General features: G+C 40.7%; 1 protein-coding gene across 1 annotated transcript in view; it reads right to left on the bottom strand.

Annotated features, from left to right (window-relative positions):
* Positions 1-209: 209 nt before the first annotated feature.
* Positions 210-26218, bottom strand: part of LOC150077711 (alpha-tocopherol transfer protein-like) — a 90862-nt gene continuing 64853 nt past the window's right edge. Inside the window, exons 5-6 of the mRNA XM_090384257.1 lie at positions 6306-6419; positions 210-510 (exon numbers count right to left, since the gene is read on the bottom strand). Coding sequence (XP_090240383.1) covers positions 298-510; positions 6306-6419 — 327 coding nt within the window. The 3' untranslated portion in view covers positions 210-297. The remainder of the gene's footprint in view (positions 511-6305; positions 6420-26218) is intronic.

The following is a 26218-nucleotide window of genomic DNA, read 5'->3' as shown; positions in this document are numbered from 1 at the left end:
ATATTTCTGCAACCTACAAGTCAGCGCAAAACACATTATTTGCAAAATTCACAAGTGATCCAGTTTTTTTTTTTTATCAGCCACTACACCTACAGCGATAAACAAATTATGTGTACATGTGCTTTTGCATTTAGATCAATTACTTGTGTTGAACAATTTCAATTCGATTTTGCAACTCGATTATAATTTATTATTGGCTTTAATTTAGCTTTATATACATAATTTAGCTAAATCTGAATGGAGAAAGATCTTCCTATCGGGGAAATATGGTGAGTGTTTTGCACTCGATAATGATTTTCACGAATCATCGATGCCATCGGTAGCTAATTCAGCCTTGGTGGTTTGGTAGCCATATTTCTCGAACGAACTACACTCACTGCACCATTTGAGTATTTTTTCATACAATGCCATTCCATCGAGAGGCTCCAAAGTGCCCCCATACTCTGATTGCAAACAGCATGGTGGGATATATTGATGTAAAGAATTGAAGTCACTTCCGTGAAGAACAACCTGAAAATGAGAAGAAAAAAAAGTGATTAAAAGACAGAAAAATTACAGAGAGCTAAAATAATTTAATAATTCAAAGAAAATCGTAATAGTGCATTCAAAAGAGTAGGCATATCATACAAAAGAGGAATCATGGGAGTCTAAATATTCTGTTCTTATTTGCTGTTTTCAGATCACATAGTGTTTTGAGTTGTGTGTGGAGGGGGTTGTTTCTTAATTTATCCTTTTATTATTATTATCTCTCTTTTTCTTATTATACATTTAACTCAGGTTTTCCTAGGTGCCCTCACACCTAGAAGACCCCACTGTTTGCCACCTGACTGCTATGCTCTGCAAATATCACAGATAGAAGTAGGTGATAGAAGGACTATCTAATAATCCTATCAGCAATCAATGGAAATTACCCTCAAGCTCTTGAGGGTAATTTCCATTGATTTCCCTTAAGCAGAGACCAGGACTCTCTCGCCTAATTGCGGGAGAGTAAGCTCTTAACTAGGCAAGCAAGGCGTGTGTTGATTAGACTAACAGGACTCAAGTGAAAACAAAATATTAAATTTATTACATCATCATCATCATCATCATCAGCCATTTTCAATCCACTGCAGGATGAAGGCCTCTCCAGCAACTTTCCAGTTCCTTCTGTTTTGAGCACTGGCCATCCATTTACTACTCAAAAACTCATGAATTTCATCTATCCATCTCCGCCTTTGTCTTCCAGGTTTTCTTCTAGCTCCTCTTGGGTACCATTCTGTTATTTTCTTAGTCCATCTGTCATCATGTCTTCGAGCTATGTGTCCTGCCCAAGACCATTTTAATTCTTTAGTTTTGATAAGAATGTCCTTTACTTCAGTTTGCTGCCTAATCCATGTGTTTCTCTTCTTATCTAACAGTCTGATTCCCAATATAATTCGTTCCATTCTTCGCTGTGTAGTTCTTAGCTTCTCTTCCATTCTTTTGGTGAGTGCCCAAGTTTCACTTCCATAAGTCATGGTGGGGAGTATACATTCATTCATTATTTTACGTTTCAGACAAACTGGGATATTGCTCTTCAGTATGTGACTATATTTCCTGAATGCTATCCATCCAAAATTTATTCTTCTCTTGACTTCCAGCCATTTATCATTATTACAGCTAATAACCTGTCCCAGATAAGTATATGACTCCACCTTTTCAATTACTGCTCCTTCAATCACTATTTCCCTTTCCGTGGCATACTTGTTCATCATTACTTTTGTTTTAGCCATATTCATCTTTAGTCCAAAATCCTTACTAACTGTGCATAACTGATTAAGATTTTCCTCTAATTCTTTGGGATCGTGGCTTATGACCACAATGTCATCTGCAAATCGTAAATGGTTTAGGTACTCTCCGTTCACATTGACTCCTTTCTGCGACCAGTCTAATCTTCTGAAAGCTTCCTCAAGGGCAGCAGTAAACAGCTTCGGAGATATTGTGTCTCCTTGTCGAACTCCTTTCTCCATTTTAAATTTGCTACTGTCTTTGTCTAGTCTAATAAAGGATGTAGCACTCTCATATATTTTCTTCAAAATCATAATATATGGAGTATCTATGCCTTGTCTTTCCAGTGCCCGAAACATTGCCTTATGCTGTATGGAGTCAAATGCCTTTTCATAATCCACAAATGCCAGGCATAATGGTGTTTTATATTCATTTGCTTTCTCCATTAGCTGTGATATTACGTGAAGGTGATCCATAGTTGAGAATCCTGTCCTAAAGCCAGCTTGCTCTTTCGGTTGATTCTCATCAAGTATTCTTTCTAATCTGTTAGTAATGACCCTTGTGAACAACTTGTAGATGTGACCATTTAGCTTGTAGACCATTTAGACCATTTATAGACCATTTATTAGACCATTTATAGACCATTTAGCTTGTAACAAGCTAAATGGTCTATAATTTCCAATTTCTGATTTATCTCCTTTCTTATGCAGCAAAACTATGATTGCATTATTCCACTGCTTAGGCATCGCACCTTTTCTAATGCACTTTGTGAAGAGCCTTGCCAGTTTTTGTGTTATGTCTCTTCCTCCCAATTTTCACAACTCTACAGTAACTTCATCTTCCCCCCGGGGCTTTCCGATTCTTCATTTTCTTCAATGCATGTTCTACCTCATCAGGAAGAATATCGGGTATGTCGTATGTGTTGTTACTTTGCAATCCATCTTCCCCACTGCTGGTATCATTCCCTCGCTCCTTGTATAATTCTCTATAGTAGTCTTCTGCTATTTGAATTATGCCTTCTCTGCTGTTTATAAGTACACCATCGCTATTCTTCAGTTTCAGTATCATTTTTCTTTCTGTATTACTGCTCATGGCTGCTGATTTAATTCCTTTGTTTTCCCTTAATGCTTGTTCTACTTTTCTTGTGTTAAATCTTCTTATGTCCTCTCTGAGTCTCTTTCTAATGGCTTTGCATAACTCAGTATACTCAATTTTCTCCCTGTCAGTGTTTTTCTTGCTCTTCATTTGTCGTCTTTGGTTCATCATGACAAGTGTTTCTTGACTAATTTTTTCTTCTTTGGATTTCTGTTTCCCTACAGGTTTCTTGGGCTTTATCACTTTCAAAAAGTTGTAATATTCCTCGTCGATATCTTGGTCCTCAGCAGTCTGCAGAAGCTCATACTTGTTCTTAAGTTCCAGTACATACTGCTTTTTCTCCTCTTCTGTTATCTCAAAGACCTTTGTATTATTTACTCGAGTCAGTTTTTTCCTTTCCTTTCCTACATCTATATCAAGTGTACATCTTACCATTCTGTGATCACTTCCAACAATTATCTTATTCAGGACGGTGACATTAGTCACAATATATCTTCTGTTAGTGAGGATGAAGTCGATTTCATTAGTTGTTAATCCATTTGGACTCTTCCATGTCCACTTTCTGTTCACCCTTTTCTTGAAAAAAGTGTTCATTACTGACATTCCTTGAGATTTTGCAAATTCCACAAGTCTTTCACCTCTTTTATTTCTTTCACCAATTCCAAAATTTCCTATAGTTCCTCTTTCTGCGCTGTTTTGCCTTTTTCCAACCTTAGCATTGAAGTCCCCCATAATAATAGTGTAGTGGGGTTTCTGCTCTTCTAGAAGACTCTCAATTTCAGTGTACATTTCTTCAACCTCTTCATCATCATGGCTCGATGTTGGTGCATAAATCATTATAATCTTTAGCTTGTACCTCTTAGAAATCTTGAGTATTAGTCTTGACACCCTTGGTGATGTACTTTTGAATTCCAAAATGTTGTTTTTAAAATCTTTATGGACCAGAAACCCAACTCCACCTTCACTCCTTTCACTGTTTCCATTGGTGTACAGCAGATTTCCACTTAATAAACTTATAAGTGATTCATTTCTTCTTCTTGTTTCAGCCAAACCGATGATATTCCAATTCACATTTTCTAATTCCTTTTCCAGCTCTAATATCCTGTCTTCACCGATGAGTGATCGTACGTTATAACAGGCCAAGTTCAATTTCCGTGCATGGCAGCCTGGTCGTACCCAGAGATTCTTAGCACCCTCTGCTTCCACTCTGATCCTCTCGCTGCCGTAAGAGTTAGAGTGAAAGCTGCTGGGGACTGAGGGCCATTTGTATTGTTGTGCTCTCATTGCTGGAGGATTTGGTCTTTTTCTCTTCACGCTGACCAAGCGTCTTGAAGAGAACCACTCTACACGTTCGTTGCCACCTAAGTGACGTAACAGGGCTTACCATCGAGAAGGTGTGCATGAGTGGATTTTAGGGAGGCAGGCCAACCGGACTTCTCCTAAATCTTCTGTAATAGAGAGATATTGGATCCATCAGTGTTTTAGGCTGAGTGTCTGATAACACACAGGATACCTGTTCCCCTCTAAGCCCCATTTATTACATACACATGCACAAAATTATATACAATTGAATAAAAGAAAACATACATTCCTAATATACAAAGTCAACTCAGAGGTACTTTGCATAATCATTCCTTTCACTAGATAATGTGAATTTACCATTGAATGAAAACACCTGATTCATTCTTCTTGCTCTAACTAACTCCTAACACTTATACAATCACTATACTCATTCATTACTCCTGGGTACTATTCCGTTTCTTACATTAACAATCAAACATGCTACTTTCATCATTATTCTCAGTGTTCTCACCACTCTGTTACTATATACTTGTAGACCAGTCTTAACTTTCCTAAAGTCTCTACTTGTCACTAGTCATTCAGATAAACCAACAATCTATATCAATAAACCAATACGTTCATATTTTCTCGTATAACTTACTTGTCTATAACTCTAAAACATATTCAGAATCGTTCTTTGTAAGTTTATTACCCTTCCTAACACATTATATCTGTTATATCAATCTCCTCTACTATTCACTCCTTAGTTTCCCTTCCATTATACAATAACCTTTTTTAACATAATAAACTCTGTTAGTATTTTTGCTTCAGAGAGAAACTTTCGTCTCTGTACCTATTTAGTACTAACCCCCTATAATTATTATACTATTTCTCTAATAGTCCTTCTAGCTAACTTAGTTTACTTAATAAAGTGCACACCTACTTCTATCATTTTCTTTCCTTTCCAGGGAGGTTTCAGGCTTCCATCTTAGGCTACCTTCTATGGCTCTCCTTCATCTGCTTTCTCCTGTATCTGCTTTAGATAGATTCCGAACTCTTGGCTGCATGGGTCTGGCGTCCCTTCTCCGTTTTGGATGCGCTCCTCCTCCCTTACTAAAGATCATTCTGATGCATCTTGCTCCAAGAGGTCGTTACCTTTCCTGGCACACTTATGTCTTTCATAACTCCATTTCCTTATCATCCTTGCCCTTCCCGTTACTCCTACCATTAACTATTTTTTTTCCATTAGAGTCTAGGCCCCTTTCTATCACTCCCTATATTTCTACACTCCCGACTTACTTTATTTTTCTCCCCTCCGACTTTTTTTCTCCCCCCCCCCAAACTCCTTTTTTCTTGCTTTTCCAGAGAGGACTCTTCTCTTTTTTCCGCTCTCTCTTTTTGTTCCCCTGAACTCCATACCGCCCCCTTTGACCGGCCCGTTTCCGTTAGGGACTTCAACCAATCTTCCCTTTTCTATTTAAATTTACGTTCAGTTTCATTCGCTAATATTAAATTTTCGTGCTGTCCCTTTAGCGGGCCATCCAACCTCCCTTTTGAATATCTTTATTTATTTTCCACAGGCAGTATGCCCCCTTGATGTCGATCGGCCACAGCCACAAAACTCATTTCCATTTTCGCACCTTGCCTTCTAAAGCATCAGAAACCTTCCATCACAGACAGCCAGACGTCAGTCTTAATTTGAAATCGAACATTTGAAGTGCATCTACTTCCTGTTTAGTCTGACGGTGTAACCGATCAAAGGAAACGCTTCGACTAATCCGGTCTCCCGACCTATTGTTTGCTCCCAAGCAACCCCTTTCACGCCTATTCACAAATGACCCCCGCTACCTATTCCTGCTGTCTTGTTTGTTTTCGTGTATATTGGGAGCTGTAAGTCTATCCGTCTGCTACTAGTTATTCTCACGCTTACCCCATCCCTTCATTAAATTTTTTCCTGATTTAATCTCACCTTGCGAAAAACCCACTATCTTTATTTTATTAAATTTGTAACATTTTTCATCTTTCAGTATCACTATATCTAACGTTTTTTTCTTCTAATTAATCTCTTAGTTTTCAAAAGACAATCCCACTATCGTCATTTAAATTTACTTGTAAGATCGTATATCTTACAGAGTGATGGGAACCAAATTTTAATGTTAAATTTTAATTTAATGGGTGCTTACTCTTTTCAGGAGCTTCTTGCTAAGCAGGAGCTTCACAACACAGTTGTAGATAACAGAGAACAGAGTCGATTGATGCATAATGTGGAAATTCTTTAGACGCATTGGAAGGCCATTCTAAAAGAAAGGAAGCAGTTTAGCAGTAGTGATGGTAATCACATGTGCCGCTATGTAAAGACTTAATTACTTAATTAAACAACATCCACTATTTTAAACAAAATAAACATAATTCCATATTGATGTGTTTCATATACTGTTTTTTTTTTTTTTTTTTTTTTTTCAAATTTGCTTTGTTCTGAAATTGAGTTAATAAAAATGGAAAATATGCTTTTTAATCATACCTAAGGGTTGCCCAGGTTGCCGTTGCAAATTTAACTAATTCTGTGAGTAATTTAAGAGGATATTTTTGTTAATATTTCTTTTGGGCTGGACTTAATGCAAAATGGGCACCTCTTAAAATTCCAATGTATGAATTGGTTGGTTGAAATGAAATGAAAGAACCACTTCGTGTGTTTTCTGTCCTCAAGCTTCATATGTTCTTTGCCAGTAAACAAGATGCAACTGGTCTTTCTATGAAATAAGATCAATGGTGAGAGTAAAGCAGTTATTCTGCATTCACATGGATGTGCATTTTTAATTTGCTGGCTAAAGTAATTACAGGTTTTAGTTTAGTTAAATTAAAGTTCTTTTAGGAAAGAAGTAGTAAAATTGCAGTATACGCGTATATTCTAACCTTTAATTTTATTGCATCAAATCTTTCAGACGTTTTAAGACTTTGCGTTGCCAAACCTTGGGCACTTTTTTCAATGATAAATGAAGTAGCATATATCATTCACCCAGGAAAGGTTTGAAATGTGCGTGTAATATTTTGTAATTCATTGAAAACATTCTGGAGTTATTGCTACCCATATGCAGTACTTTGCATTTGTCAATGTTAAACTTCAATTGCCACTTCTCACACCATCTGCCCAACTTCTCCAGATTGAGTTGCAGCAGCATACTCTCATTACTGTTATTAACAACCCTGCCAACCTTTGTATTATCTGCAAACTTTGCCGTTAAGCTTGATATATTTTCTTCAATAAGATTGATAAATATACAAAACAACCATAGGTCCAACACGGAATCCTGGAGAACACCACTAATAATCTTAATCCACTAAGAGCGTGTCCATTGATTACATTACCACTCTCTGTCTTCTCCCACTCAACCATCATTTTATCCATTGTAGCAATTTGCTCTTTATGCTAAGCTGCTCCAATTTTTATAGCATTCTTTCACGTGCAACAGTATCGAATCTTTACTGAAATCCAAGTATATGATTTAAAAATGATTTTTTGCCTCCAGTTTCTTTGTGACCACGTTATAGTATCCAACCGAATTGGTCAGACAAGATTTCTCCTTAACAAACCCATACGCTGTCTGAAAGATTTCTGCAGTCTTGTCTACATGATCCGGCAACGCATCTTTAATCAGTGAGTCAATTATTTTAACTGGAACACAATTGAAACTAACAGGTCTGTAATTACTCGTGACACCCTTTGATCCCCCTTTGTGAATTGGACATACTTTTGCACTTCTTCACTCTGTGGGGACTTCCTTTGAGCCCAAGGATGCTCTCATAATTATAGCTAAGGGTTTGCTCACTTTCTTTGCCACCTCCGTTACTATAACTGGATAGATCCCATCAACCGCGGTGCCTTTCTTATGTTTAACTTCAACAATTTCTCCTCCACAATGTTATCAGTTATTACAAAATCACTAAGCTCCCTGTTAGAGTTTGATAAACATTTTGTTCTCTCTTCCTTGAATAATTCCCCATCTGTGAATGAAGATGCAAAATACTCATTTAGTTCGGCGGCTATCTGAGAATGATCATCTACAGTCAATCCATTGATATCAAGTGGACCAATCTGTTTCACCCACTTCCTTTAAGAGGTTTTATAGGTAGCGAAGCTTTTTGCTGTTTTTCTTTGCATCCTTTGCCAAAGAGTTCTCGTAATCTGCCTTCGCCTACCTGAACTCCTTTCTGACTTGATTACAGACTAGCTTATATCTGCCATAGGATTCTGTGTCGCCTGATAATTTATATGCATCCCATACTGTTTTCTTCTCTGCCACAACCATCATTAATTCATCTGACGTCCATTTGGGCCTAAACCTAGAGCAGTATTTCTTAGTTGAAACAAAAAGCCTAGCAGCATCCAAGATTACTTCCTTGACTGCTTCCCGTTAAGAATTTGCTGTTGGTAACATCATCAGTTGGTCCTAGCTTATAAAATTTAAAAACTACCTGAGACCACTGTAGTCACCTTTACGAAAGCAGAAACCCTTCCTTTCACCCCTAATATTTGTTACATCTTTATGTAAATCCCACATCAGTACACTGTGATCACTGCCACCTAGTGGTTGCTTTGTCTGTAAATTCTTAATGCATGAATAATCACTGCTGGTATTCATATCAAGATATAGAGTGTGTGTTTAGTGTCAAACGGCACTAGTGTATTCCCCATGACCAACATTATTGCTCGTTCTGGTTGCCTCTCTTTCATACTGCTGTAGAAAACAATCATGCAATAAATCCACAAAAAACGTATGCAGCATCAGCCAAAAAAAAAAACAAAAAACAGAACATTTCTCATTTTAACTTTCCATTACCTGCAACGGTTTGTCTATTTCTTTCTTGAATTCATTTAAGCTATCAACTGCCACAGCGGCAGATGGAAGTTTGTTCCAGCAATGAAATACTCGCTAGCTAAAGGCAAATTTCCGCGCATATATTCTGCACATCTAGTCTTTATTCAAATTGAACTGATGCGTCCTCAGGTGCGTAATTTGATTTGGATGAAGAATACCATCGGCATCGACTTTGTTCAAACCATTTAAGGCCTTTTAGACCACAATCAGATCACCTCGCATGTTCCTAGTCTTCAGACACCGCAATTTACAGAAATTTAGCCTTTCTTGGTAAGAGCATCCCTTTGCTCCCCCTCACCACTCTCAATGCGCTCCTGTGTTCTCGTTCCAGCAGCTCTATATTGACGCTTGCGGGTAGCATACTTGGTAGATCGTCGTCCTCCGCACACCGAGTATAAAAGACCCGAGTTTGTGTCCCATCGATGAGAGCAGAAATTTTTATGAGCCCTCTTCACAACGTCTGAGAGTAAGTCGGTCTCAGGCGAGGCTACCATGGTTTTATTTTTATTTTTCTTTTTTTTAAAAATTCAGTTTTACCTCCATAAAAAGAGAATAAACGACCTCAGACCATACGCAATTTACAGATAATATACGTACACTGAGCAAATGGCTTTAGTTGCCGATGCTCCTAAAACCCTACTACAACAACATAAGCAGCACATCCAAGCGTCTAACCTGTATGCAGTACTAAAAGTGTGGCTTGAACTTTGACAGAACCCCATGGTCTTGTTGGTCTGTCTGCACTGCTCAGAGAACTTAATATCTGAGTTCACAATTACCTCCAGTTCTTTTTCATTCAGCACTACCCTGTTTGTATTTGGTACTTTACTCCGTATTTACAACTAAAGCGTGCAGAATTTTGCATTTGTCACTATTAAACGTCAAAGCTGCTTCTCATCCATCTGCATAAGTTTTCTTTATCCTGTTTCAGTAGCACACTGTTATTATTCTCATTACACACCCTGGAAACCTTTGTGTCATCTACAAACTTGGACATTAACCTTGATATAACTTCATGAATAGTATTTATAAATATAGAAAACAATAATGGGCTCAAAACAGAACCCTGGAAGACTTTACTAATAACATTAGTCCACAAAGAGCAGTTTCAGTTGATTACCACTCTCTGTCTTCTTCCATTCATCCGTCATTTTATCCATAGCAGTAACTTGCCCTTAATGCCATACCGCTCTAATTTGCACAGTATTCTTTTAGGTGGAACAGTATCAAATGCTTTCCTGAAATCCAAATATGATTTCAAAATTATGTTTTTTTTTATCCAGTTCCTTTGTGTCCCCATCATAGTATCCAATGAAATTAGTCAGACAAGATTTCCCCTTAACAAATTTGGCTGTCCCTTGCCTGTTCGATGGCAACAATAATTTGACAAAATATATTACCTGGGAATTTTAACACTGATGCAACTGACATTCGGATGACACACAAATGAAGTGGACCTAATATCGGCAACGTCTGTTTGGTTTATGGCAGAGAAATCCTCTCCTTGTACCTTCATGATGTTGGGACTGTTAGTAAGGCTGTGTAAAACCCTCATATATATTTTGAAATACGACAAAAAATCTATTATATTAGACTCACTCCATGAAATACGGCACCCAGCATACTGGAGGTGACCCTCAGGTACGAAACAATGTAAGAAGAGGTTGAGGTGTGGCGTCACACCATATGGATCAATTCCCCCCCTCTCTGTGCAACGAGAGACTCTTCAACTGGTACAATACCACAACTTTGCTTAATGAAGTTTCAAGCATCCATTAAGCAAACACATATATAATCTCAGGAGAAAAGTTCTGGAAACGTCCTCATCCTTCCATCATGCATATAATTGATGTCTTTTGAGGTTATGATGGACATCATGACGGGATGCAATCTCCCTTACATTTCGAGCATACAGCTCTAAAACTGTGTTCGTAGGACGGCTGCTAGGTAGTCCACAAGACCTAACCTTTTGGTAATTCTCTAGGAAGATTCCAGTATAATCTCCATGCCTCTACTCTGCCAGATAGTGACTGAAGTGAGTACGAGTAGTGTGTATGGGGGAGGCATTCTCTATGCCACTTTATGTTAAAGAGATGGATATGTTCTTCCCATGTGTACACATGGTAAGAACATATCCATCTCTTTCTCTGTGTACACCAAATCCAAAAACTGTATTACTTCATAGAGCATATCCTCGCCGCATTGTCTTACTACTGAACACATCGTGACTTGTCAAACTAATAGAAGAAACTTATCTGCGAAAAGGTCTCAACCTGCCAAACACGAACTCATTCATTTCACAAATATACGTGGTCTCAATACCAAACTCAATTATGTCAATTTCTAAATCCCCTACATGGGGGTTTAGAATCTACCAAACCGCCATGTACTTTTTCTGACAGAATCATCGTAGTTATCGGTTGTTTCAACCGCTGCTGATATCAGTTATGATATTATTTGGTCTATGATTCCTTTTGATTCACAGGTGATACTTGTGCATATATCTGCTCTGATATTCCTTGTAATTTGGAATCTCTCATTTTCGAACTTCTCTGGCTTAAAATTCCATTACTCCGGTGAAGTAATTTTCCTTGGTGATTTTAATGTTCACAACTCCAGCTGGCTACTGTTTTCCCGTCACGCGGACGTAGTTTGTCGAAATGCTGTGGCTTTTACGATTACTAATGACCTCTCACAGATTGTTCATTTACCAAAGAAAATATCGGACAAACCTATACACACACCTTCAACATAGATCTTTTCCTCCCACAAACAACCACTCCTAATACATGGTCCAGGTAAATGGTCCTCCAGACATCCGGGATCACAACTTGGTGATAGTCTCTTCTCTGTTGTACCCTTTTTGTCTTGGCTTTTCGGAACATTGTGTTGTTTGTTATAACAAGAATGCAAAAGGGGATGATATGCTAGATTTTATATCTTCTTTTCTGTGTCTGGATTACTGTTTTAGATCTTCTGATGCCAACGTTTGCTCAGATCATGTCAGTGAAATTATTCTTGCAGGGATGAAATCCTTTATTCCACACTCTACCTTAAAATCTTGTCCTTTGTTTAAACCTTGGTTTTCCAATAAATGTGCTAAGGCCATTTAAGAGAAGACCGCTGCATATCGTAATTCATTTGTTTGCAAATCTCTGAGTTCGTTTTCTGCCTTCACCAAAGCTCGCACCAATTGCAAAGCAGTTATTAATCAGTCCAAATTAGATTTCAAACAGGATAAGAGTAAAAACTTGTTTCATGTCCGAATGCTAACCGAGCATTTCTGGTCTCTTTCCAAAGCTATTGGACGCATCTTTTGTCTGTCTCTATTCCCCCCTCTCTCTAAACTAGATGGTTCTATTGCCACTTCAGCAAAAGGTAAATGTGACAAGTTGGCATCCTACTTTTCTTCTAACTCGTGTATTGATGATATTGGTAAATCACTCCCCGTCATTCCCAGTACACTCAGTTCGTCTACGTGGGTAGCAGTGTTATTGTCACCGTCCACCCCAAACCGGGTAGAAAAGGCCCGGGTTGGAATCCCATCGATGACGCGAGGAACTTTAATGAGCTTTTTTCACTCCGTGGCTGAGTTAGTCGGTCTCAGGCGTAGACAGCAAGGTTTTCCCACAGAAAGTGGGGTTTTTCTTCTAGAAAACAGACAAATCGACCATAGAACACATGCAATTAGCAGACATTAGACACAGCACGGCAGATGAATTTAATTATTCGGGTGGCCTAAATATAATAATAATAAAATATAATGCGCTCAATTCAACGCCTCCTGTGGTCTTCCTCAAAAGTATGTCAGAAGAATTTTGAACAATCTTGATGATAAGATTGTTCCAGGCACTGCTTGTGTTTCTCCATTTGTTCTTAAAACCTGTGTTTCAGACCTTACTCTTGTTCTGTGTCGCGAGTTTTGCCTTTTGCTTGGAATTTTTTTGTAATCAAACCAGTACCATAAAAGATTGACAAAGCCTTCACATCCAATTATCTTTCAGATTTTCAAATTAATTTATTTTATTAGTCACCCAGAATTCCATTTCTCCTATATACCGATTTATGTAATGTATCTGTAAATTGAGTGTGTTCTTTGGTCGATTTGCCTGTTTTCCTGGACGAAAAAACCTTGATAACCAAATTATCGTTCCCTTGTACTTAATTCTTTTCTTTCTGAAGCAGTGGATAATTCAATTAACCGGCAACTCCTCGTGGGGGGAGCATAGTTGGTAGAATCGCCGTCCTGCCAACACTGGGTGGAAAAGACCTGAGTTTGAATCCCTTAGATGACGGGAAGAATTTTATGGGTGTTTTTATCATCGTGACTAAGGTGATCGGTCTCAGGCGAGGCTAGCGTAGTTTTTTCTACCCCTGGAACTAGGGGGTTTTCGTGCAGCAAACATAAAATCACTCAGAGAACACAGACGCAATTTATAGACAGTATACACGGAACAAAACTACTTTTGTCGTCAATCCTCATAAAAGTCAACATTAACAACTAGGTGGAACAGGACCAGGGTATGTCTGCCAGGGGCAAAAGTTGATGGCGTTGAAGAGCAGATATCATCATTTAAGGGTATAAACTTTGATACTGTTGTGCACGTTGGCACCAATGATATTAAGAGTAGGAGAACAGCGGAATTACTTAACAAGGACAGGTCAATGTTGAAAAAAACAGCGAGTTAGGCTTGAATTTGAAAGTGTTTGCAATTCTGAGCAGACACGATAGGAGGAAGTATATGATGAGAGCCTTGTCAATCAATTCGGCCCTGGAGGATTGTGCAAATCTCATGGGGTATAATTTTTCTCACCATGGTTTTTGCTTTTTAACAGGAGAGACTGCTTCTACAGGGATGGGATACAATTAAATAGAAAGGGTGCAAGAATATTTGCTGATGCTACTGAGGCAGTGTTAGATGGGTCGGAAAATTGCTACCTTGGGGGATTCATAGACTAAAAGATTAACAATAGCAGCTGGAAGAGGTGAAAGTGATTCTTGTACTGCTTCTTTTGGAATGAGCAGCAGCTTGGAAAATAAGGAGTCAGGAATTTTAGAGACTCCTAGGAGACATTGCGGAAGAAGTAAATACGCAGGCTGTGTTAGGGTAGCTAAGAATAAGTACAGGTGCATATATACTTGCATGTACACCAATGCTAGGAGTGTAGTAAATAAATATGTTGAATTTGAGATGTTGCTCAAAACATCAAAGGCGGATATTGTTGGGATATTAGAGACCTGGTGTCACACAGACATAAGGAATGCAAATTTAAATTTGGGGAATACAATGTGTTCAGAAAGGATAGACAGGGTAGTAAGGGAGGAGGGGTTATGCTGTTAGTTAAGAAACATAAAATTTTAGGAAGTGTATCCAGTTGACAAGGGTGGACAGTGCAATATTGAGTCTGTTTGGTGTGACATAAACAATGTAAAGGGACAATGACTGTAGGGTGTGTTATAGGCTTATGACTGTGATGAGTATAATAAGAAACTGTACAGGGAAATAGAGTGGCCCAGTAAATCAGAGAATCTTACAATGGGGAATTTTAATTTCTCAGATATTGACTGGAACTTGGGGGTTGGTCATCCGCACACTAGCAAGGCTTTTGTGAATTTAGAAGATGATTGTTTTCTACAACAGCATGTTCGGGAGGCAACTAGAGGGAGTAATACTCTTGATCTGGTTATCAGTAGTGATTGGTCAGCCAAAGAGTTTAGGCAGGCAAAGGAAGATTATGAGAAATCCTTGGCAAAGAATGCAAAGAAAAACAGCAAAGAGCTCTATAGTTACGTAAACTCTAGAAGGAAGAGATAAATTGATGATCCTACTCAGGTAGTTAACAAACTAAATTAGAAGTTTCACAAATGAGGAGTTATTCAGGCGAATGCCAGAGGTGTATTAAACTATGGTATTGAGTTAAATGATTTTTTAATAACTGAGTGCTGATTGAGCAGAGGAAAATGTGTTGAAGATAAACATAAAATGGCATCTGGGGTGGATGGGATCAATCCAGTTATATTAAAGGACGCAGCAAAGGAAGTAAGCAAACAAACCCTTAGCTATGATTATGAGAACTTTCTTGGACTCTGCGGATGTTCTCATAGACTGGAGATGCGCAAATGTTTCTCCAATTCACAAATGGGGTTCCGAGTTTGATACAAGCAATTACAGTCATGTCAGTTTCACTTCTGTTCCGGGGAAATTAATGGAGGCACTGGTTAAAGAAGCCTGCAAGAACGTCTAGACATACTTAGTTTTAGTTCACATACAGCATGGGATTGTTCAGGGGAAGTTTTGTCTGACCAATTTGATTGGATAATAAGATGTACTCACAGAGGAACTGGATGCAAAATAATATTTTGATATTATATACTTGAATCTTAGGACAACTTTTAATACTGTTGTATATGGAAGACTTCGGTACAAATTGGAGCAGTGTGGCATTGGAGGCAAATTTCTGCTATGGATACAGTGATGGTTGGTTAAGAGAAGACAGAGAGTGGTACTGAATGGAAACTGCTCTTCGTGGACTAATGTTATTAGTAGAGTCCCACAGGGTTCAGTGTTGGGTCCTTTGTTGTTTTCTATATTTATTAATGATATGAGGTATGAGGTATGAGGTATGAGGTATATCGAGGGTCTAGCGGCTCCTGGGATTTCTCCCATCTCCGCGAATGTTCTATGTATCGGTGACAGTACCCTGTCAAAGCCAGAGATTTAGAAGTGTGTGGGTCATGAGTAGTGTTATATGTTGTGCCCATTGTTTATCCGGCTTATTGGCCGCCAGGCCCCTAATGGGACCAGACGTTGTCCATACCTCGCCACGTGGAGGCTAGCCAGGTGTTACCGTTGAGTCAATTATTATTATTATTATTATTATTATCCGTTTATTTCCATAAGGAAACCACCCCGGGACGGCAAAGTGCCAGGAGGGTGCTAAGTACATATCAGGGTACGAGATACTACGTGCAGTGGGTTACATATACTGAACACGTAGTCTCGTCCCGAAATATTATATACACATTTTATGTTTAATATATACAGTATTTACACATTGATGATTCTGTACATACATTATACAACTGATATATTTACAATTCACTAATAATTCCATCTATAAATTACATATTTACATAACTGTTACAGAAGGTATATTTTTACAGTCAACAAATTATTATTGTTCTGAAAGCAGAAAGTTTCTCTTTTACTCTAAATTCTTTGGTACTTTGCAGCCGATTCATATTTCAGTAAGTCTGTACGAATCCTGGAAGATCTCTTTCCGGTATGTTGCATCCTCACACAGTTTTTCGGCATCTATGTGTAGTGAGTTAAATATTTTCGCTGCATTTGATGGGAAGAATCTTTGCAGGCTACTAAGATTGTTCAGGACTGGACGCAGTGGATTATTTACTTCCCCGCAACGTCTAGCAGTGGCACGCGGTTTAACTAGAATATTATCCAGGACTGGAGCATCCACTCTGCCTGTGAGCATTTGTGCGAGAGTGTGTATGTTCCTGTTAATTGTCCGCTGCATCCAGGGTGTGATGTTAAGGTTTGAGTATAGAATGGCCCTTGAGATAGTAAAAGGGTGGCCAGCAACTCTGTTAAGCCATCGCAAGAACCAGTACTCGATCCCAAGGACGGACTTATAATGTGAATCTGGAGCTGAAGACCAGATTTGCGAGGCATACATTGCAATTGGCAGGACACACATTAAAATGTACTTGGTCGCTAGCTGAGGATCCCTAATTCCTACCAGTTCCTGTCTAGTAGCCCATAAAGCGGCGAATATTTTTGTCTTCATATGGGCGAAGTGTTGAGCAAAGGTGAGTCTGTCATCCCACTTAAGACCCAGGTCCAGGTGAGAGTGCACTTTTACCACATTAGACCCGTTCACAGAGATCGAGATGTCATTTTTATTCTGCTTGCAAGTTATGGTCATTTGGGCAGACTTCTGCGCATTAATACGGAGCCCGATGCAATCCAGGTAGCTCTCAAATTCTCTGATTGTGCTATTTGCCATCTGACAAATACCTTCTGCTGATTCATGGTCTTTGGAAGTGATGAAGAATTTCACATCGTCAGCATATGTTATAAAATTGTAGTACCGTGCAAGAAACGGCTCCAGGGCGGCCGCGAAAAGAGTAGCCGAAAGAACTCCCCCTTGTGGCACTCCTCGCGAGATGGTAAAGCAAGATTGTAGCTTTTGGTGCTTAACAATAAGTTTTCTATGTTCTAGCAGGCTGGTTATTATAGTTAACAAATTTCCTCTTACATTAAAATAATTCTTTAAAATCGCAATGAGCGCTGGAATTGAGACGTTGTCGTAGGCTGCGGAGATATCCAAAAAAATAATATCAATTTGCTCCTTCTCATTTAGTGCTCTCTGCACGCGAAAAAGGGTTTCCAGTAAGTTTGTTATTGTTGATCTACCCGAAATAACTGAGTGCAAATGCGGTGGTCTATGGCTGAAGCAGTGTTGATTGATGGTGGGAAGCAGTGCTTTTTCGAATACCTTCTGTAGGGTGCAGCTGACAGAAATTGGTCTGTAATCCTTAGCCAATTTTGGGTGTTTAATCTTTGGTATTGGGGTTACAATGTAATTTTTCCAGGCTTGCGGGAAAGCTCCTGACCTGATGATTTCCTGATAGATGTGCAGTAATAGATCTATTATAAATGGGCTACTTATCTTAAGGATGAACATTGGAAATTTGTCTGGTCCAACAGTGGCCTTATTGGGCAGATCGTTGATTGCTTTCATTACGCTCTCTTTGGTGATTTGTATTTCACTCAAAGGAGGTCTTGTTGGTTCCTCTATTGCCGAATGGTTTCGCTTGTTTAAATCTTTCAGGAATTCAAAAATTTTGTTACCATTATCAGTGTTCTCAATTTGATTCAGTCCATGCAGGTTACTAAAAGTGTTATTAGCCCATTCCTTGAAAATGCATTCGGTCATATTCTCTGTGCTATTTCTATTGCTAGTAATTCTTTTTGCTCTTTTTAGTTTATTATGAACAACACTGCAGTGTGCCTGTCGTTTTGCTTTGATGAAATGTGCTCTTTCTTTCTTATAACGAATGTGATCGGCAGGATGACCCGTTCTTTGCCATTTTCTATACAGTTTTTGCTTCCTGAGGAAACTTGCTTTCAGTTGTGGGTTAAACCATTCTTTTGTTCTCTCAGATATTTTGATTTCTTTTGCTGCTCCTTCCAATGCTGTTTGGTATAGCTTTTTAGTAATCATTTCTAAAGCTTCGTCTACCGGCTTTACTTGCAGGTCATTCCAGTTGTAACTAGTCAGGTGACTGAGAATGACCTCTGATTTAATATACTTCACGGAGAAAAGATACTTACTTTGCTTTTCCCAGTTCGTGTGGTTACCCTGCATGTATTTGTGTATCTTCAGTGCTGCTTCTATTTCAATGGGATTGTGGTCCGACTTAAATTTTATGCAGTTTTGCGCTAGCCTTATGTCTAAGGAACTATGATACAACAGGTCAAGTTGCTGCATTCCCCTTGTCACTGGTGTCGGAAGCTGCGTTAAGTGCAATGCACCCAATGTAGCATCCAGCTCTTTCTTGGCTTCCCTGTGTTTCGGAAAAGGCAAATTAAAATCTCCCGCTATTATTGTGTCGACTGATGGCTTTAGATTTGCAGCAAGCCAAGCATAGAGTTCGTTTCTTGTCTCCTTTGAGTGCTCAGGTGGGAGGTATATGATGCATAACTGTATTTTCACGTGCTCTTTTGAAAAGGTAACGCAAATCCCTTCAAAATTATTTGAATTGGTTTTTCGTTCTCTTATAGGCTGGTATTTATTTTGGTAGCAAATTATAACTCCCCCTCCTCGCCTATCTGTTCTTCCGGTTCCCACACATTTGCAGTTTGCTGCCGCAGTTAGCCGATCTAACTGTTTTCCATTTCCCAACCAGGTTTCGATTAGGCAAATGAAATCCAGGTCCTCGTACATCATCATCGTTTGTAGGGTGTGGAGCTTATTTGAGATGCTCCTCACGTTTTGTACAAACAGGTGGATGTGATGTTCTGCATTCCCAGCTGGGGGTAGTTTTCTTGATTGCTATTGAGCCCGATTCCTTGCATCATTTTTAACCAGTGGTCTGGCCCATCTGTCTCTGTAGGGCTTGACTAAGGTACCTACTGGCCAGGCGCTTACGTCTTGTAGGCGAGTTGCTTTATCTGGTGGACAAGAGATTATAAAGGAGGAGTAAGCTGGGTGTCGTGTTTTCACCTGCTTTACTTCCACAGTTATCCCATGTTCGCCCTCACACATGGCTTTAATGTTTCTGGGCTGTGTTGTGGGTCCCAGCCTTGATACAAAAATTTGCTCTCTGGTTGCAACGGAAGTAATGTTGTACATTTCAGCAAACCGTTTGTTTGTTTCAGGTGTGTTACAGGAAGACACGTTAATACTTTCTCTGTGAACTGGATTACGTCGTCGGCTGTCCTCGGCGAGAGTAGGCATGAAATTTTGGGATGGGCGGGTTTTTCTACCCTCAAAAGTGTTATGCTTTTTAGGTAGCATAGTGATGTGCGCATAAGTGTGTGGGTTTGCAGGAACATGATTTGAGGGGGAAGATGTAACTCTGGAGTTCGTACTCTTGGAATACATGCATGCTCCAATCATTTCAGTTGATTCCTGTTGTCCTAATATTTCTGAGGCTTCTTTATTTTGGTTTCGACTTTTCCTAGTGGAATGTGTGGAGCCATTTCCTTGTGCTGCCTCTAAAGTTTCACTGGGTTTGGTGCTATTGCTTGCGAGGTCCTGCTGCAAACAGACAGTTCGCGGCTGGGCTTGAGATTCACATATTATTTGGCTGTCTTGTAGTTTTGCAATTCTTTCTGATATGTTTTCCTCCGAATTCAATTCTTTTCTTGCCTTCTGTTTGTGATTTTCAATGCTTTCTGTCCTCCTGTACAATCCATGCATATCACTTCTACTTTTCTTTGGGTAGCTCTGCCTCGCATAGCAAGTTTCGTCGGTTACGGGAGCCGTTGAGCCACCTTGTGCAACGAGGACGGATTCAAAGCATCCTAGCTTTTCCTCCAGTCGTTTAAGGGTGTGCAATATTTTACTGTTTTGTTCTTTGAGAAGAAAATTCTCTTCCTGCAGTTCCTGTAGCATTTTATGTACAGGGATGAAATTGCTCGCGAGGTTTTCAGCGTATTCCACAGCCTGCATCGAAAAGGGGCTGATGCAGTCTGCAAGGATATCCTTTAATTCCGTACGCGAGACATATTCTTTACGGTTCTCTTCCTGCCTTTCATCCGGGCTATGATTGCTCCTCTTTCTAGCGAAACCCCCTTCAGAGTGCTCGCAGTCTTCTGGGCAAATATCGCATCCCAAGGTTTCAAAAATTGATCCTTCAGGATGGCCCAAGATGCCATTTCCAAGGTCAGTCTGCGAGAGGATTTCTCTTGTTGCTTGTTCAAGGTCATTAATCTGTTTTGTGCAAGAATCTTCACAAATGACTTCATTGGGTAATTCTTCATTATTTTTCTCTGTTTGTTGCCTACAGGCGTTACATTCAAACTTGCGTTTTCGAGTTTTGTTTAATTTCTTAATATCTACAGAAGTACAATCAGGCTTATTGCAATAGTTTTTGTGACAAGTAACGCATTTAATTATGAAGTCATCATTGGTCAGACATATACAGCAAGTAAGCGGCACGGCTGATGCGCTGAAATCTGTCATTCTGAAATGCAAATGGGGGCTGGAATTTCAGTAATTTCGAGGAAGGTAGTCTTTAGTACAACAAGATAGGGCACTTCTATCGTTCGATGACTAGCCTATGAAATATGCAGGTGGAAATGGGGGAGGTTTTAATCCCTAACTTTGTCACAGCTTGACCTTGTCCAGAGCTTAAGTGCCGTATTGCCTTAAGCAGAATATTGCTATGTTCCGCTGCACTGAATCGCTATAAACCAACCGTTCCTTTCAACTATTACGCGAAGTATGAATGCTTAAAATCAAGATTAGACATATTACCTGTTCAGGATTCCATTAGTAGACACTATATCCAGATTCCACTTCTCATAAGCTCTCTGTCAATATGCAGTTCATTTATGATCCTTTCAGGTTAACTTAGGTATTTGAGTATTTTTAGGAGCACATAATTCAGTAACTCACTGACCTTCGCCACCTAGTGGGGAGGGAAATTGTACTCTGGCAGGTCCTGCCACTTACTTTCCTGGGATTTTAGTGGCTAGGACCTAAAATAAAATTGGAACGACCGCGGTTGATTTTAAATCACTTACATTAAAGCACTAATATGGGGTTTGACGCTGAAAGCCTGTTTCTGAAGTGCCTAAAAGGTTGGGCGAAATTTTTTGGTGTATTTAAATTTGGACGTGTAGGGCTATACGCTGTGCAAGAAAAAGTGCTGGGAGGGGAGAATGAAGGCTGGTGGGTGAAATAGGAAGAAGAGGGTCGATAGGGTAGGTGACCCCCAATTTTTTCAGTGAGGCATGCCCATGCCCCACCAAAGGGAAGAAATGGTGTGGCAGGGAAGAGAGGCGACAGCAAGACGTCACCTCCCTCCCCTGCCGGGTGTGGAAGTAAAAGAATTGCACTGCACAAGAGAGTGCAGAGCATAGAGCCAATATGGCTCCGTTGAGGCAGCAACTTGGAGTTTCTCTATCTTCGTTGGTCTTCTCTGTCATTGGTAGCCATATTTTTCCTCAGCTATGAACACTGGTCAGGTCCATTGTTGGTCTGTTAGCTATGGCTGTGGTTCTCTTCATCATGGGAAGATCCGCAGCTCCATGGGGTTATTCTTGCGATCGCTGGTTTTAAATGATTAGTAGTAAGCAGGTTCCTGGGCGAGGTTCTCCTTGAGTCCTCTCCACGCATGTTCTGTGTTTTTTTTTTTTTTTTTTTTTTTTTATCTTCTGTGGATGGCTATCAATGTTTTACGCCTACCAAATAGTTTTTGGGCATATTCCTTTAGCTCCCTGTATTCCTCAAGTGAGTCCAATAGATGTGATTCCAAGTTCTTGGGGAGGTAGTGTATTGCAGTGATCAGTCTGCACCTGAGGTCCCCATAATGGGTGCAATCATACATAATGTGCTCCCAGCACTCAAGCTCCCCACAGGCACATCTCGGATCCACCTCAATCCCCAGCGCTGCCAGCTTGGCTGTAAAGGCCCCGTGACCAGTCAATAAATAGGTGGTGTATAAGGCAGGTTGAAACCAAGTTGTGGGACTGGGGTACATCCTGTCGATGTTCGGAATGAATTTCCTGGTGATATTTCCCTTATTTGAGTTGGCCCAGCGCTCCTGCCAAACTTGCATCAGGTGTTTTTGCAGCCTTGTCTTTTCATTTTTTTGTGGTGCATTAACGTCCACAGTATAGCCATGGTATGTACAAGGTATTCCTTTCTCTATGTGGTAGTTCATTCCCCTACGCATGATCTCTAAGTCAAGGGGAAGAGCCCCGGCCAAGACCTGCAGCGCATGGGTACTGGTTGTCCTACAAGCACGTGTAACTGTCAGTAGGATTGTTCTCTGCGTTGCATCAAGGATGCGTCGGTTTACTACAGTTCCTGTTTTGGAAAACCATATTGCTGAGGCGTAAGTGATGATCGGTAGTAAGGTTGTTTTATAAAACAATGACAGGGTGCGTTGGTTTAACCCCCAGTCCCGCTTGACGATCCTAGCCACCAATCCAGAGTATCTTTTGATTTTGGCTTTGATATAAGTTAGATGGTGTTTAAAAGTAAGATTACCATCCAGTATAACTCCTAAATATTTTAACTGGGTCACTAATTTTATTGTGGTAGGTCCCACCTTTATTTGTGGCGGTCTACGTATATCAAGCTTGCCTTTTAGCAGGACGGAGGACGTCTTTGTTGTTGATATCGTCAGGCAGTGGGTTCTGGTCCAGTTTTGCAATATCAGCATTGCCTGATTGGCCTTTTCCTCTAGCTGGGCCCGGCTATCTGCAGCAATGGTGAGGACCAAATCATCAGCAAAGGCCTGGGAGCGCACATCACCAAGGTGGAAAGCCAAGAACCCATCCAAAACCATATTCCACAGGAGCGGCCCCAGAACAGAACCCTGGGGACAGCCTCTGTGGACATCACGATTCACTCTACCATAAGGTGCTTCCACAATGATGCGTCTCTCGGAGAGATAAGACCTAATTATGGAATATAAGTTGATCGGCACATGTGCCAGCCTTAGTCCTTGCCAGTACGCTCGGCCACCAAATGGTGTCGAACGCCCCAGCGAAGTCAACAGAGATGGCTAGAAGATATTTATTATTGCAGTTTGCTGCTGATTCCGATAGGCTACGCAAGGCTTCCACAGTAGACGAACCCTTCTTGAATCCGTATTGCGATGTCTCTGTGAGTTTCGCTGCCTGGTAATGCTGATTTATCCTTGTACAGAGTAGTCTTTCAAGCAGTTTGCTTGCAACCGGCAGTAGGGCTATTGGCCGATAGGAGTTTGGCAGGTGGAGTGGTTTGTTCGAATTTTTGGCGATTAATTTTACCTTTGCTGTCTTCCATTTTTTGGGGAAGATGCCTTTAGCCAAGCAGCTGTTATATAGGTGTAAGAGGAGGTCTGGAACGATCTCCACGGTCTTCTTAATAATTTCTGGTTCTAAGTAGTCCAGGCCTGGACATTTATTATTTCTTATCGTGGTTGCCATTTGTTGTAGTTCATCCCGTGTGAAGGGTTGCTCCTGAGTGTCTGTTGAGTAAACTTCATTATCTTGACAGATGATAAGTTGCTCTGGCAGTGATGGCTCTATTGGTTTCGGGAAGATGGCATCCAATATATTGCTTATAGATTGTTGCCAGGTGGTGGTGGTATATTCACCTTGTGGTGTCTGGGTGGTTGAAATGACTTCCCCCCTGGGAAGTTTATTCGTCACTATCTTGTATACCACACCCCAGGGTTCGGTGTTCCCTGTTGTGCTTACAAAGGTCTCCCAGGCCTTGCGTTTGCTCTTGACGATCGCATTTGTGTAGCTGTTTCTGGCTTCTCTATATCTTTCCCTTAAAGCTTCAACCTCATGGGCCGGCCATGTACGCCTTGCCCGCTGGAATTGTTTTCTTCTTGTAATTGTTTCCCGTCTGAGCTGTTGAATTTCCAGGGTCCACCACGGGACAGCCCCCCGGATCGGGCTTCTTCTTTTTATTGCTGCGTTGCTGGCTTCTGTTATTATCTTGGTTACTTTAGTTTGGGTTTCATTGGGTTCCTCGAGCTGATTTGTCTCAGTTAGACGTTGGGCCGTTGCTGGTATTAGGATTTCCTTAAAACGTTCCCAATTTGCTTTGCGGATGGCATATCGGCTCTGTATTTGCTTGGATATTGGGGCTCTGTCAAGTGACCTTGCTATCTGATAGGTAATCACTCTGTGATCGGACGTTGTCCACGAATCCCGAACAAGCCAATCCTTAATATAGCCTGCGACGTTCCTAGTGGACAGCGTGACATCGATCGTGGCCTCCCACAGTGTGTTACAGAACGTGGGCAGTTGGTGTGGCCGATTTAGTACCATGATCGGGGAGTTAGAGAGATATTCGTCTAGTATTTGCCCGTTCCGAGTTCCGCTTCTGTCCGGAGTCAGGCTGTGCCAGGTGGGGGATCGGCAATTGACATCTCCCCCTATGATTATTTTCTCGTCTGGGAGCAAGTCTACCAAAACTTGAAGGTATTGTGTAGCTGGGGTAATGTCCTCCCCTGGTCTACAGTACAGTGCCACTATGTAGAACTGGCCTAGTGGCGTCAATACGTGGGCACAAGCTGCCCATGACGAGCATAGTTGTTTAACTTTCGTGACTGTGTAGTCTGGGTTGCGTACCACTACCGCCGCCCAAGGGGTATCTTCCTCATCGTGTACTATCTTATTATTAATGATAGGTAGGTATAGGTATGTTGAGGGTCTGACGGCTCCGGGGATTTCTCCCATCTCCGCGTATGTTCTTTTTATCGAGTGACAGTACCCTGTCTATGCCAGAGGTTTAAAAATAATGTATGGGTCATGTGGTATGTAGTTTGTTGTGCCCATTGTTCATCCGGCCTGTTGGCCGCCGGGCCCCCAGTGGGACCCGGCCTTACCATACCTAGCGACGGGGACGCCGGCCGGGTGTACCAAGAGACTAATTATACTCTGGCAGGTCCTGCCACTTACTTTCCTGGGATTTCGGTGACGAGGACCTAAAATAAAGGTTGGAGTTATCGCTAAGTTGGAGTTATCGGTTTAAGTAAAATTGCATTTAGAAAGCGCTGCGTGGGGTTTTACGCTGAAAGAACTATTTCTAGAGAGCCTAAAAGGTCGGGCAAAATTTGATGTGATTTAAATTTGGACATGTGGGGCAGTCGCTGTACAAGAGAAAGTGTTGGGAGGGGAGGGTGAAGACTGGGGGGATGAAATAGGAAGAAGAGGGGTCGGATAGAGAGGTGACCCCCCATTTTCAGTGGGGCATGCCCATGCCCCACCAGAGTGAAAATATGGGGAGGCGAGGAGAGGAGAAGAGCAAATACCCCCTCCCCCTCTCCCTCCCCGAAAAAAAAAAAAAAAAAAAAACCGCACAAGGGAGTGCAGTTTTGGGTCGACAGTAGGCCATTCAAATCATCCTAAAGTCTTGTCTTTCTGTGGTATGGTGAGTTTTTTTTTTTTTTTTTTTTTACTTGTTTGACCTCCTGCATTCTTTCTAGTTGGGTTGCCTGTGGTATATTTCTATCATTGTTTTCCTTCTAGAAAATAGATCCTGGGCATATTGACTGAGTGCCTTGTAGTCCTCTTGAGTGTCTAGCAGTCTGGGTTCTTGGTTGTCTGGGATATATTGGATTGACGTTATTAGCTGTAGTCGCAGGTCGTCATACAAATCGCACTCAAACATTAAGTGTTTCCAGGACTCCGGGTTGCCACAGGGACAGTCCGCGTTATTTATGATACCAAGTGGTGTAGTTTAGCTTTAAAACGGGCCATGTCCTGTAAGGAGGAAGGTGGTATTTCGACCAGGGTGAAACCACACTGGCGCCTTAGGGTACAGCTTGGTGACAGTGGGGAGGAATCTTCTGGTCACTGCACCTTTTTCTGTGTTGCTCCATCTCCTCTGCCAAATCTGGATGAGGTGGTTGGTGATTCTTCTCTTCTCATAGTTGCGGTCATTAGTGATGTCAGTGGTGAGGTCATACATCGTAGCCGATGTGTTTCTGGCAAGATGGTAGAACAGACCACAGCGGG

This window comes from Mastigoproctus giganteus, chromosome 11 (assembly GCF_048544385.1).
Source record: "Mastigoproctus giganteus isolate SK-2022 chromosome 11, ASM4854438v1, whole genome shotgun sequence".
NCBI classification, from domain to species: domain Eukaryota; kingdom Metazoa; phylum Arthropoda; class Arachnida; order Uropygi; family Thelyphonidae; genus Mastigoproctus; species Mastigoproctus giganteus.
The sequence above is the reverse complement of the archived record's forward strand: the minus strand, read 5'-3'. Positions and strand labels throughout refer to the sequence as shown.